Consider the following 15,244-nt stretch of genomic DNA (forward strand, 5'->3'; position numbering starts at 1 on the left):
TGTTAAGCAATAAATGCAGTGTTTTCGATATAAAATGCATTTTGTTTGGGAAATGCATAGGCCTACCGGTTAAAGCTGTCATCAACTATCAAGTTGTACTCGTAACACTGCTTGTGGGCTTCAGAGGGAAATTGACCATTTACAGTAATCGGTGTCAAGACTGTCATGTTTTTCGTTGTCCATTTTGACATGAGACACAATAATGCAATCATTAAGACAACGGGGTGAGATTAAATATATGGATGTTTATTTTGCATGAACACAATTTAAGCAATATGGTTATCTGTTATCATAGGCATAATATTTACACTTCCCTCCCATTGCATGTAATTTGTGAATTTGTGACAAATGCCATTGCACACATTGAAGACTAGACGTGCAGCTGTGAAGGAGAACATAGGATCATGGGTACGTTTATCTCCACTAGGCTACAATTATGATGGAATGATAAAGACAATATCTAGTCTGCCTCTGTTTCTCTATCGTTTAATGATGACTGTCCGGGCGGTTTCTCTATCGTTTAATGATGACTGTCCGGGCGGTTTCTCTATCGTTTAATAATGATGACTGTACGGGCGGTTCCCCTATCGTTTAATGATGACTGTCCGGGCGGTTTCTCTAACGTTTAAAGACGACAGTCCGGGCGGTTTCTCTATCGTTTAATGATGACTGTCCGGGCGGTTTCTCTATCGTTTAATGATGACTGTACGGGCGGTTCCCCTATCGTTTAATGATGACTGTCCGGGCGGTTTCTCTAACGTTTAAAGACGACAGTCCGGGCGGTTTCTCTATCGTTTAATGATGACTGTCCGGGCGGTTTCTCTAACGTTTAAAGACGACAGTCCGGGCGGTTTCTCTATCGTTTAATGATGACTGTCCGGGCGGTTTCTCTATCGTTTAAAGACGACAATCCGGGCGGTTTCTCTATCGTTTAATGATGACTGTCCGGGCGGTTTCTCTATCGTTTAAAGACGACAGTCCGGGCGGTTTCTCTATCGTTTAATGATGACTGTCCGGGCGGTTTCTCTATCGTTTAATGATGACTGTCCGGGCGGTTTCTCTATCGTTTAATGATGACTGTCCGGGCGGTTTCTCTATCGTTTAATGATGACTGTCCGGGCGGTTTCCCTAGCGTTTAATGATGACAGTACGGGCCGTTTCTCTATCGTTTAATGATAACTTTCCGGGAATACAACAGCACATGGATAGGAGGAACCATAACAGGCAGAATTGCCTCATGCGCAATTTTGGTAGCCATTATCACTGTATCATGGTGACCGTTTGTTTTAGTGCTTGTCCATGCCTGTTTTGTGATTTTTTTTCCACCAACAGAACATACTGCGTTCGCCTATTACAGTACACCCATGTCGTGCGCCCTATAGGGTACATTATGCAACAGGGAGCGCGTGCGTAATGGCAACGGAAACCGATTCTTCCACTGCGTAAAGTGACTATCCGCCATATAACAAATCTTTCAGTTTCTTTCTAAACTCTTCTCTCATTAGGCAATAAATTACAGGGTTTAGACAGCTATTGGCGTGCGCAAGGCAGACTGTCACAGGGAATACGTAAGTGTGAACTATGTAGTAAGATTTATCCCAATGCACAGCATTCAATTTCACAAGGACGCCCCAGAATGTGATGGCGTGATTTGGCATCCAGCAAAGAAAGAAGGAGAGGACGACGATGGTGACAGATTTGGTGACTTGTGATGTCCGTTTGGTGTTTGTTTTCATACTACGGTTGCGGATGAATCGCAAAAGCATGATGTAGCTGACTGAAACAATGGCCATTGGTAAAACAAATGCAAATATAATTTTCTGAAGGTGATAAACTGCTAACCAATATTGTCCATCAGGGAACTTAAGCAAACATAGTTTTTCCCCCGCTACATTTGTCACGGTTGAGAATATGGATGTTGGTGCAGTCGCAATTGTTGCGGATACCCAAAGAACCACGCTAATCCATTTGGCAGAGCAGGACTTTTGCCTAGTTCGGTCCTTTAGAGAGGAGGCGACGGACCAGTATCGGGTGACGCTCATTGCAGTCAGAAAGAACACGCTCGCGTACATGTTCATAACCGTGACGGAGCTGATGATTTTGCACATGGCGTCTCCAAACGGCCAGCTGAAGTCAAGTGCGGTGTCCACTGCCCAGAACGGCAGAGTCAATACAAACTGGAAGTCCGTCACTGCCAAGTTAAGTACAAAGAAGTTGATTCTGGATTTTTTCCGCTCTTGTTTCACTCTGATAAAGAACAGCACAAGTAAGTTGCCCACCAAGCCCACAGCGCACACCACGGAGTAAACGACGCAGATGAACACCCTCAAAATCGGAGTCCCGTCGGCCGTCACGTCGATGTCCTCTAGGCTACTGAACCGGTCCAGATCCGTCAAGGACCGATTCAGTAGGCCTACACAGCTGTTGTTTCCTTCAGTCATCGTTTCTGTTATTACATTCGAGTGATTCATGTAGGCTATCCAACTTCAAATCAGGGTTGGAGTCGCTCACTCTGCTTCCAATACATCCTCAGGTTAGTTTGAAATGATAAGAGCACAGCGATTGCTATGCGCCATTCCCATCATCGCATAATCACACACATTGACAATGTAGCGGTCTTGGTGGGGTAGCTCAAAGCGTCTTGACAATTGCAGTTCTTACAGGATTTATATTGTGACCGCTTCTTGATGCCCTGCCCTGAACGCACAATGATTGGTGACAATGTTTGATTGACATTAGGCTATAGCCTATATTCCCTATTTGCATCACTTTCTTGATATTGACCAATAGGCTACGCTGGGCGTAATGGGTTTTTATAATGGAATAAAATGTTTTTCTGGGCAGTAGTGATTTGGCTTCTCACCGAGAAATAAAGGACCGGTAGGCTTAAACCTAATAAATACTATTGTATTGATTGGAAACATTATTTAGATCTTTCATCGACCATCCCACCTAGAGATCAGTGGAGGCTGCTGAGGGGAGGACGGTTCATAACAATGGCTCGAAAGGCGCGAATGGAATGGGACCAAACCATGTGTGTTTTTTTTATAAACATCCATATATTTAATCTCACCCCGTTGTCTTAATGATTGCATTATTGTGTCTCATGTCAAAATGGACAACGAAAAACATGACAGTCTTGACACCGATTACTGTAAATGGTCAATTTCCCTCTGAAGCCCACAAGCAGTGTTACTAGTACAACTTGATAGTTGATGACAGCTTTAACCGGTAGGCCTATGTATTTCCCAAACAAAATGCATTTTATATCGAAAACACTGCATTTATTGCTTAACAGGCCTACCTATTTGGTATTTGGGGGAATTTTATTAGGATCCCCATTAGATGTTGCAAAATCAGCCGCTACTCTTCCTGGGGTTCAACACAAAACATACTACAGAATGACACAATACAGAACACTAAGACAAGAACAGCTCAAGGACAGAACTACATACATTTTTAAAAAGGCACCTAGCCTACATATCAATACATACACACAAACTATCTAGGTCAACTAGGGGAGAGGCGTTGTGCCGTGAGGTGTTGCTTTATCTGTTTTTTTAAAACCAGGTTCGCTGTTTATTTGAGCAATATGAAATGGAAGGAAGTTCCATGCAATAAGAGCTCTATATAAAACTGTAAGACCCACGGTAACCCCGACACGGCCGACCCACGGTAACCCCGACACGGCCGACCCACGGTAACCCCGACACGGCCGGCCCACGGTAACCCCGACACGGCCGACCCACGGTAACCCCGACACGGCCGACCCACGGTAACCCCGACACGGCCGACCCACGGTAACCCCGACCCGGCCGACCCGCGGTAACCCCGACACGGCCGACCTACGGTAACCCCGACACGGCCGACTCACAGGGCTATACCAAGGCCGTGAGTTCAGGTGAGTCATTTCTAATTGTATTTCTTAATTGTACTCTTCAGAGTCAAAACTTCAACAAAAATACAAAAAATAAGAATACATTTTTTTTTAATGAAAGAAAAGTTTAGGTAATCTCCATCTCCTTGGAGCTGTTCAATAGTCAAGTCCAAGATCATAGATGTTGACGGCACCATCTCCAAAGCCTCCATTCAACCCCAGGTACATGTGGGTGATGTGTAAACCCAAAGTAGCAAGGCCGTGGTACATGTGGGTGATGTTTCAACCCAAAGTAGCAAGGCCGAGGTACATGTGGGTGATGTGTCAACCCAAAGTAGCAAGGCCGTGGTACATGTGGGTGATGTGTCAACCCAAAGTAGCAAGGCCGTGGTACATGTGGGTGATGTGTCAACCCAAAGTAGCAAGGCCGTGGTACATGTGGGTGATGTGTCAACCCAAAGTAGCAAGGCCGTGGTACGTGTGGGTGATGTGTCAACCCAAAGTAGCAAGGCCGTGGTACATGTGGGTGATGTGTCAACCCAAAGTAGCAAGGCCGTGGTACATGTGGGTGATGTGTCAACCCAAAGTAGCAAGGCCGTGGTACATGTGGGTGATGTGTCAACCCAAAGTAGCAAGGCCGTGGTACATGTGGGTGATGTGTCAACCCAAAGTAGCAAGGCAGTGGTACATGTGGGTGATGTGTCAACCCAAAGTAGCAAGGCCGTGGTACATGTGGGTGATGTGTCAACCCAAAGTAGCAAGGCCGTGGTACATGTGGGTGATGTGTCAACCCAAAGTAGCAAGGCCGAGGTACATGTGGGTGATGTGTCAACCCAAAGTAGCAAGGCCGAGGTACATGTGGGTGATGTGTCAACCCAAAGTAGCAAGGCCGTGGTACATGTGGGTGATGTGTCAACCCAAAGTAGCAAGGCCGTGGTACATGTGGGTGATGTGTCAACCCAAAGTAGCAAGGCCGAGGTACATGTGGGTGATGTGTCAACCCAAAGTAGCAAGGCCGTGGTACATGTGGGTGATGTGTCAACCCAAAGTAGCAAGGCCGTGGTACATGTGGGTGATGTGTCAACCCAAAGTAGCAAGGCCGTGGTACATGTGGGTGATGTGTCAACCCAAAGTAGCAAGGCCGTGGTACATGTGGGTGATGTGTCAACCCAAAGTAGCAAGGCCGTGGTACATGTGGGTGATGTGTCAACCCAAAGTAGCAAGGCTGTGGTACATGTGGGTGATGTGTCAACCCAAAGTAGCAAGGCCGTGGTACATGTGGGTGATGTGTCAACCCAAAGTAGCAAGGCCGTGGTACATGTGGGTGATGTGTCAACCCAAAGTAGCAAGGCCGTGGTACATGTGGGTGATGTGTCAACCCAAAGTAGCAAGGCCATGGTACATGTGGGTGATGTGTCAACCCAAAGTAGCAAGGCCATGGTACACGTGGGTGATGTTTCAACCCAAAGTAGCAAGGCCATGGTACACGTGGGTGATGTTTCAACCCAAAGTAGCAAGGGAGTGGTACATATGGGTGATGCTATCTACCATCCTACAGCACTCTGCCCTCTATACCAGTGATGGCCTCAGCATTGCATCTGTAGCCAAGCAGAGGAAGAAGGGAAGCAGCAGCTTCGAAATCACTCTGGAGAGCAGTCCTTCCTCTTCACTCCAACCCAATCTATCCACCCCAACACAATTCCCTTCTCTCACACCAATCCCTTTCCCTCACACCAATCCCTTTACCACACTCCAATCCCCTTCTCCCAATCCCCATAATTGAATCTTCAGAAAACTTTTTGTCAATGCATTTGAATGCGTTCGGTTTTCGATTGGAACCACAATAAATCTCAAATTAGGGGAATTTTCAATGGATCAATGGATTTATCATCAGAGATCATAGAACTCACTAAAAAATACAAGTATATAGTAGTTCAACGACTTGTCAATCAATAACTGAGTAACTTTAATTAAACTGAGGCAGAGAAGCAAGCAGGAGGGCAACAATGACCTTCAGAAACTTTTAACAATTCCTAAATATTGCCAATGCAGTTCTAGTATCTCCATATTTTGACGACAAGCCTTCCCACACATGGCTCCTCCTAGACAGAGTAGTGTGCATAGTTATGACGTTTCCCTGCATGCTGCTATAAGCTGCTGGATTCCATAACGAATATGATCCTTTTAAATCTGTTCACTAATATGTGGTGAAGTATTTCCATCTCATAATGTAACTTCTAGAATAGAATAATGTAACTTCTAGAATAGAATAATGTAACTTCTAGAATAGAATGATGTAACTTCTAGAATATAATAATGTAACTTCTAGAATAGAATAATGTAACTTCTAGAATATAATAATGTAACTTCTAGAATAGAATAATGTAACTTCTAGAATAGAATGATGTAACTTGCATTCCACTCCTTTGATGCGTGGCTACACTAGTGACTAGTTGTACCGAAGAGTGTTGTGTACTGTTGGAGCTAGGAACACAAGCATTTCTCTACACCTGCTAAATATGTGTGTGTGACCAATACAATTTGATTTGATTTTGACTCTGCCTCGTCTAACGCGGACTGCAAAATGAGTGTCTACTGCCACCCAGTGTATGGTTGTGGTAATAACATACACTATTGTATATTCATGTATTTTTGTAAGCCACTTACTGGCACTGGAAATGAAACACGTTACCATTCCACATGAGTATTTAATACTGTGTGTATATGTTCCTGACAAAGAGGTTAAAAACGCCACAGATCAGATTCGATTTTGACAAGCTAATATACGGTACACATAAAATCGTGACTAGAGACAAGGAACAAAATATGGACGATCCCATATCTTCAATCTATTTGTTTGTGAACTAAAATGAAGATAAAACCCATAGTTAACAAAAATGCTTTTTATTACATCTAAACTCCTATACATTAGACAGAAAACATTCAATAAAGTAAACCATTTCTTCCAACGCAAGTAATAAATATTCTGTTTTCACCTCGTACTCTCTACAACCTGACATCGGTCTACTGTACAACGTTCCATCTTCCTTGAAAAGCCGTTTCACTCTCTGTTTGGAAATGTGAAAGCAGAACCTGGGGGTTAAGGCAGTGAGGGCAGCTGGCAACTTATCCGCTCTTTAAATTCATTTAGTAAATTGGACCTTTTTTTTTTTAGGTTGAAGTCCACTTTATTGTACAGATTTTCTTTCTGAAAATATATAAATGAATTTCATCTGATGTTTTTGGATGACGCAAAAACACAAACTAACACTGGAGGAACTGACACTGTTGAAACACTTGGGATTGGGGGGGTGATACGGACATCATAATATTTATTACCAATGGGGGGAGAGTGGGAGAGGACTTCACAATAAGGCCATTCCATGCCCATGTTAGGCTACACATAGCATTTGAAATGGGAACACATTCTGTGATGTCTGCTCTCACCTTGTCTTAAAAACCGACAAAAAGAGATCACAGAGATCTAGAGCAATGACATCAACAACGAATCTGAAACAAAAAGAGATCACAGAGATCTAGAGCAATGACATCAACAACGAATCTGAAACAAAAAGAAACTCAATTATCTAAATAAATAAAGACATTTCTGATTGGGTCAACTCCTAACCTCTAACCCCAAATCTTAGTCTCACTTTGTTGGTCTACCCTAAACTAGGGTTACCTAAACCAGCGCTTCCCAAACTCTGTCCTCACACACACACACACACACACACACACACACACACACAGACACACATCCATGAAAATCAAACAGGTGTAAAAATAGATCCGATTTATATATATGTATATATTACAAAATAAATAAAATACTGCACAACATTGTTTATACAGAGAGGACATTTTTAAAACACGTCTGATGTTATCAGAGTCAATTAGTTAAGAGTAGGAGAGGGGGGGGGGGGGGGGGCAGGAAGGTCTGATGTTATCAAAGAGTCAATTAGTTAAGAGTAGGAGAGGGGGGGGAGGGGGGGGGGGGGCAGGAAGGTCTCCATATCCACTGGCTGCAAAGTTGACCTGTTATATGCTCTGGTTCAGGATACTAGATGGAGAGTGATTGGGGAAGCTGTCGCAAGCGATTATCTATCTCAAGAGGGGAAAGCTAATTAGGCTTGAAGTGAAGAGCTGTGGAAGAGAGGAGGACTGAAGCACAAACACCTTGAGAATGACACTGCAGAAAAGCCTGACTACAAAGACACTCCGCAGAATGGGCTACGGACAGACAGAAAAGGTCATGTCAATGACTTCAACATTCTCTCTCCCTCTCTCTCTCTCTCTCCCTCTCTCTCCCACTCCCTCCTTCCCTCCCTCTCTAAAAATCATCTGTTTTTGACTGTAGGTGACTGTGATGATTGTGACTATCACTAAAGCAGGGATTTTGGAAAGTTTTAAAATTCAGTACAGTAGCCTGAACAAACCCTGTATTTTACTTTCATATTGTCTATCTTGGCAGAAAACTGATTCAGCAGGAAAAAGTGACAAACATTGCTGTCATTGTTTCGATCCCGACACATTCTTTAATGTCTTCTGAAATAGCTTTACATGGCAGTTGTTGAGTTTGAGTCTGCGCTTAGTTTCTATACCTTTACATCCTGACTGGTAATTCACTCATTCTATTACAGTTACATGTTCACTGTGTAAAGTCCTCTGTCTGTATTCCGTCTCTATATTGTCTATCACTCAAAGCACCATTTCACCATGTCACATTCTGACTCAGTCAATGACAATGACACAAATATTCATTTCCACAAAGTTTGCTGCTTCAGTGTCTTTGGATATTTTTGTCAGATGTTACTATGGAATACTGAAGTATAATTACAAGCATTTCATAAGTGTTAAAGGCTTTTATTGACAATTACATGTCATGCTGTCAATTAACTTCTGGGCCACATCCTGACTGATGGCAGCCCATTCTTGCATAATTAATGCTTGGAGTTGATCAGAATTTGTGGGATTTTGTTTGTCCACCCGTCTCTTGAGGATTGACCACAAATTCTCAATGGGATTAAGGTCTGGGGAGTTTCCTGGCCATGGGCCCAAAATATCGATGTTTTGTTCCCCGAGCCACTTAGTTATCACTTTTGCCTTATGGCAAGGTTGTCCATCATGCTGGAAAAAGCATTGTTCATCACCAAACTGTTCCTGGGTGGTTGGGAGAAGTTGCTCTCGGAGGATGTGTTGGTACCATTCTTTATTCATGGCTGTTTTCTTAGGCAAAATTGTGAGTGAGCCCACTCCGTTGGCTGAGAAGCAACCCCACACATGAATGGTCTCAGGATGCTTTACTGTTGGCATGACACAGGACTGATAGTAGCGCTCACCTTGTCTTCTCCGGACAAGCTTTTTTCCGGATGCCCCAAACAATCGTAAAGGGGATTCATCAGATAAAATTACTTTACCCCAGTCCTCAGCAGTACCTTCTGCAGAATATCAGTCTGTCCCTGATGTTTTTCCTGGAGAAAAGTGGCTTCTTTGCTTCCCTTCTTGACACCAGGCCATCCTCCAAAAGTCTTCGCCTCACTGTGCGTGCAGATGGACCTGCCTGCTGCTATTCCTGAGCAAGCTCTACTGGTGGTGCCCTGATCCCGCAGCTGAATCAACTTTAGGAGACGGTCCTGGTGCTTGCTGGAATTTCTTGGGCGCCCTGAAGCCTTCTTCACAACAATTGAACCGCTCTCCTTGAAGTTCTAGATGATCCCGATAAATGGTTGATTTAGGTGCAATCTTACTGGCAGCAATATCCTTGCCTGTGAAGCCCTTTTTGTGCAAAGCAATGATGACGGCACGTGTTTCCTTGCAGGTAACCATGATTGACAGAGGAAGAACAATGATTCCAAGCACCACCCTCCTTTTGAAGCTTCCAGTCTGTTATTCAAACTCAATCAGCATGACAGAGTGATCTCCAGCCTTGTCCTCGTCAACACTCACACCTGTGTTAACAAGAGAATCACTGACATGATGTCAGCTGGTCCTTTTGTGGCAGGGCTGAAATGCAGTGGAAATGTATTTTGGGGGGGGGATTCAGTTGCAATTAATTGCAATTCATCTGATCACTCTTCATAACATTCTGGAGTATATGCAAATTGCCATCATACAAACTGAGGCAGCAGACTTTGTGAAAATTAATATTTGTGTCATTCTCAAAACTTTTGCCCACAGTTGAGTTGGATGGAAACTGCCTCTCATATTAGCAATATCCCCATAGCATTTATAACACAGTAGATATGTCTGTCTTTATCTTTACGGGGTACTCCCCCTCCGCCTCTACGGGGTACTCCCCCTCCGCCTCCAAGGGGTACTCCCCCTCCGCCTCCACGGGGTACTCCCCCTCCGCCTCCACGGGGTACTCCCCCTCCGCCTCCACGGGGTACCCCCCTCCGCCTCCACGGGGTACTCCCCTCCGCCTCCACGGGGTACTCCCCTCCGCCTCCACGGGGTACTCCCCTCCGCCTCCACGGGGTACTCCCCTCCGCCTCTACGGGGTACTCCCCTCCGCCTCTACGGGGTACTCCCCTCCGCCTCTACGGGGTACTCCCCTCCACCTCTACGGGGTACTCCCCTCCACCTCTACGGGGTACTCCCCTCCACCTCTACGGGGTACTCCCCTCCACCTCTACGGGGTACTCCCCTCCACCTCTACGGGGTACTCCCCTCCACCTCTACGGGGTACTCCCCTCCACCTCTACGGGGTACACCCCTCCACCTCTACGGGGTACTCCCCTCCACCTCTACGGGGTACTCCCCTCCACCTCTACGGGGCACTCCCCTCCACCTCTACGGGGTACTCCCCTCCACCTCTACGGGGTACTCCCCTCCACCTCTACGGGGTACTCCCCTCCACCTCTACGGGGTACTCCCCTCCACCTCTACGGGGTACTCCCCTCCACCTCTACGGGGTACTCCCCTCCACCTCTACGGGGTACTCCCCTCCACCTCTACGGGGTACTCCCCTCCACCTCTACGGGGTACACCCCTCCACCTCTACGGGGTACTCCCCTCCACCTCTACGGGGTACTCCCCTCCACCTCTACGGGGCACTCCCCTCCACCTCTACGGGGTACTCCCCTCCACCTCTACGGGGTACTCCCCTCCACCTCTACGGGGTACTCCCCTCCACCTCTACGGGGTACTCCCCTCCACCTCTACGGTGTACTCCCCTCCACCTCTACGGGGTACTCCCCTCCGCTATGACTTTAGCTGGAGTGTCTCACAAACAACCAGGTGAAAACAGAGAGGAAGAGTGTGTGATAGGTGGAGGATACTTGACTGATATGTAGAGCCCAGATACACATGCACTCTGTGTGGGGTTGAGTTCATTTTTGGTTTTGTGCAAAAGGTGACAAATGTGGTTGAATAAACAAAACCAAAGCAATAACAGAATATAACGAGGTTTCAAATAAAAGCATGAAATTACTGTGGAGTATTTCTCAACTTAAATAGGCATTCTGTGTCTACCAAATTGAAATGTTGTGCATAATGATAATGACTGCACAGATGGTCAATTGAAGGGGGGGGATGGGGGGGGGGGAATGAAAGGCCCAATGCAGTCGTTTATATATCGATATCAAATAATTTCTAGGTAACATGAAGCACCTTACTGTAATAGATGTCCATAAAAATGGGCAAAAATGGCTTTTTAGGAAGAAAAAAAACCCGCTCTAAAGCAAGAATTTAGCCGAGACTGGTCCGGGAGTGGTCTGAGTGGGAAGGGGGAACTGAACACAAGCTGTTATTGGCAGAGAGGTTTGGAAGTCTCTTTGCTATTGGTCTAGCAACCAATTTACCACATGGTGACGTCACCATGTAAAGGGGGGGAACTGAACACGAGCTGTTATTGGCAGAGAGGGTTTGGAAGTCTCTTTGCTATTGGTCTAGCAACCAATTTACCACATGGTGATGTCACCATGTAAAGGGGGGGAACTGAACACGAGCTGTTATTGGCAGACAGGGTTTGGAAGTCTCTTTGCTATTGGTCTAGCAACCAATTTACCACATGGTGATGTCACCATGTAAAGGGGGGGAACTGAACACGAGCTGTTATTGGCAGAGAGGGTTTGGAAGTCTCTTTGCTATTGGTCTAGCAACCAATTTACCACATGGTGATGTCACCATGTAAAGGGGGGGAACTGAACACGAGCTGTTATTGGCAGAGAGGGTTTGGAAGTCTCTTTGCTATTGGTCTAGCAACCAATTTACCACATGGTGATGTCACCATGTAAAGGGGGGGAACTGAACACGAGCTGTTATTGGCAGAGAGGGTTTGGAAGTCTCTTTGCTATTGGTCTAGCAACCATTTTACCACATGGTGATGTCACCGTGTAAAGCCGAAATTCCCACCCAAACAAACCTGCTGATTAGAAGGCCCTGTGTAGATTGTATTTTCATCCAGCAACTATCAGGAAATAAAACTGATTTACGTTTTTTTTCTCACACTTTTACCATGTTAGTTTCATCAGCCGTTGTGCACTATGATAAAAACACCTGGAAACAGAATTCTGACGGCACTGGCCCTTAACAGAGACGAAAATCAGAAATGTCTAATATCACCCACCTAGCTGTACACTCCCCACAGCATCAAGCTGAAGTCCTTAGGGAATGCATGTTCACGTCATTTAGCAGATCCACTTATCCAGAGAGACTTATTCATATATCTTACATATAACTTAGAACGCAGAATACCAAAACAAATTATACAGTAACAAACAAGTCAACCAGGGAAAAGATATTGTCTTGGAGAACAAATTCAACTGTGATTTCAAAAATGAAGAGTAGAGAGAGTTGAAAATGTCAAGAGGTAATGCCATGAATGTGTGAGGAAAATCCCCATCAGATCTAACAGGATAAAAACCAAAGAAAAGTAATGAGATATTAAAGTTAATTTTATCGAGGGGAAACGTATGTATAGGTGTGTGGATACATCTTCAGTCTCCACTTCAAAATAGCAACTGAAGTTACTTACGCGACAGAAAAATTCTTCAATTAATTAATATACAAAAGTAAAAAGAGAAAATAGACTTTTTGTTCTCTGTACACAGCGTTACTCTTTTCCTAAAAAAAAAAAAAAAGAGCCTTCCTCCGTTTTTGCACGGCTAGCGTTTCTGGTAGGTACCGGCAGGGAGCTGATCTAGGTCCAGTCTGTCGACGTCAGAGATGAAACCCATAGACCTCTCTGATATCAGTCTAGTGGAATGTCGTCAGGGAGCCAGCTACCAACCGGTAACTGTTCTGGAGTCAGTCTAGTGGAATGTCGTCAGGGAGCCAGCTACCAACCGGTAACTGTTCTGGAGTCAGTCTAGTGGAATGTCGTCAGGGAGCCAGCTACCAACCGGTAACTAGCAACACTAGGTGCCAATCCCAACCATCTGTGGGGTGTGACTTTATAACTGTTCCTGGGTCAGCCCAGTCAAACGACACCTCGGGACCGGCTCCGCCACAGACAGGTATTCCACTGTTCTGGAGTCAGCCTTAACGACACAACTCAAAACCAGAGCTGTAGACTGGGTGGGACCGTTAAACTGTTTCTGCGTCAGTTTAGTAGTCATGACTGCATCCTCCATTAAACAACCAACAAACCCTCTGTTTCGGAGTCAGTCGCTAGTCGCCGAAAACAAAATCCTCAGTCTAGTGAGATCACGTCGGGGACGGCCCCGTAGAGGGATGCGGCCGCCGTCACATCAGCACTGGACCGACCTCCTACGCCGGGGTGTGTGTGTGAGTGCGTGGGGTGTGTGTGTGAGTGCGTGGGGTGTGTGTGTGAGTGTGTGGAGTGTGTGCTGTGAGTGTCTCTCAGACTGCTAGAGGACACTAGGCTACTGCTGCTGCCACCGCTGCTGTTTCCTCCGCCATCACCACCGTTGACGGGCGCCAGCGAGCCAGAGGAGGGCGCCCCAGATTGGTCCAGGAACAGCTGGGACGAGGAAGAGGTGGTGTAGGGACGGAAGTGGTTGAGGAGGAGCTCGTGGTCGTCTGAGGCCGAGGCGGCGGCGGCGGCGGCCATCACCATGTTGTAATGCTTCAGAGGAGGACAAACAGGTACATTCACTTATATTCATCTTGTTACCAAACCCAAGTTCTGGGGACATCTTTAGAGGCTATATAGAGTGTTGACTTCAGGAGGCCTACAGGGGGGGGTTCCATCTAAAACATACCTGATGGTTGTCCCCTTGTAGAAAGGAGAAGAAATTCAGATCTGTGAATAAAACAATGGACCAAACACAACATACGGTCATTCATTTTATTCACAATGAACCATGATCAGTACAGGTTCAACTGACTCAGACAAGTTAGTGTTTACTGTAAACAGGGACATACTGGTCTCCACAGACCCTGAGGAGACTCCTGAAGAAATGTGTCCAGGCAGTGTGTTGTACTAGGTTGGTGTGTGTGTGATTGTGTATGCGTGTGTGTGTGGTTGTGTATGTGTGTGTGTGTGGTTGTGTATGTGTGGTTGTGTAAGTGTGGTATTGTGTGTGTGTGGTTGTATATTTGTGGTTGTGTATGTGTATGTGTGTTACCTGTGAGCTGGTTTGGGGCGTGGTAATGTGTATGGTTGTGTGTGGTAATGTGTGTGGTTGTGTATGCGTGTGTTACCTGTGAGCTGGGTTGGGGCGTGGTAGTGTGTTACCTGTGAGCTGGGTTGGGGCGTGGTAGTGTGTTACCTGTGAGCTGGGTTGGGGCGTGGTAGTGTGTATGTTACCTGTGAGCTGGGTTGGGGCGTGGTAGTGTGTTACCTGTGAGCTGGGTTGGGGCGTGGTAGTAGGGACGGTAGTGTGTTACCTGTGAGCTGGGTTGGGGCGTGGTAGTAGGGACGGTAGTGTGTTACCTGTGAGCTGGGTTGGGGCGTGGTAGTAGGGACGGTAGTGTGTTACCTGTGAGCTGGGTTGGGGCGTGGTAGTGTGTTACCTGTGAGCTGGGTTGGGATGTGGTAGTGTGTTACCTGTGAGCTGGGTTGGGGCGTGGTAGTGTGTTACCTGTGAGCTGGGTTGGGGCGTGGTAGTGTGTATGTTACCTGTGAGCTGGGTTGGGGCGTGGTAGTGTGTTACCTGTGAGCTGGGTTGGGGCGTGGTAGTGTGTGTGTTACCTGTGAGCTGGGATGGGGCGTGGTAGTGTGTTACCTGTGAGCTGGGTTGGGGCGTGGTAGTGTGTTACCTGTGAGCTGGGTTGGGGCGTGGTAGTGTGTGTGTTACCTGTGAGCTGGGTTGGGGCGTGGTAGTGTGTGTGTTACCTGTGAGCTGGGATGGGGCGTGGTAGTGTGTTACCTGTGAGCTGGGTTGGGGCGTGGTAGTATGTTACCTGTGAGCTGGGTTGGGGCGTGGTAGTGTGTTACCTGTGAGCTGGGTTGGGGCGTGG

General features: G+C 46.3%; 2 protein-coding genes across 3 annotated transcripts in view; both read right to left on the reverse strand.

Moving 5' to 3' along the window:
• Window positions 1-225: 225 nt before the first annotated feature.
• Window positions 226-2,843, reverse strand: rxfp3.3a1 (relaxin family peptide receptor 3.3a1). The gene has a single exon (XM_021607972.3). The coding sequence runs from the start codon at window positions 2,469-2,471 to the stop codon at window positions 1,452-1,454; it is 1,020 nt and encodes a 339-aa protein (XP_021463647.2). The 5' UTR covers window positions 2,472-2,843; the 3' UTR covers window positions 226-1,451.
• Window positions 2,844-12,756: 9,913 nt separating this feature from the next.
• Window positions 12,757-15,244, reverse strand: part of LOC110527003 (E3 SUMO-protein ligase PIAS1) — an 88,453-nt gene continuing 85,965 nt past the window's right edge. For both annotated transcript variants that reach the window (XM_090223073.1, XM_090223072.1), the window contains exons 13-14: window positions 14,044-14,084; window positions 12,757-13,907 (exon numbers count right to left, since the gene is read on the reverse strand). In XM_090223073.1, the coding sequence (XP_090079199.1) occupies window positions 13,512-13,907; window positions 14,044-14,084 (437 nt within the window). In that variant the 3' untranslated portion in view covers window positions 12,757-13,511. The remainder of the gene's footprint in view (window positions 13,908-14,043; window positions 14,085-15,244) is intronic.

This window comes from Oncorhynchus mykiss, chromosome 26, assembly GCF_057628025.1.
Source record: "Oncorhynchus mykiss isolate SJ-2025 chromosome 26, ASM5762802v1, whole genome shotgun sequence".
Taxonomy (NCBI): Eukaryota; Metazoa; Chordata; class Actinopteri; order Salmoniformes; family Salmonidae; genus Oncorhynchus; species Oncorhynchus mykiss.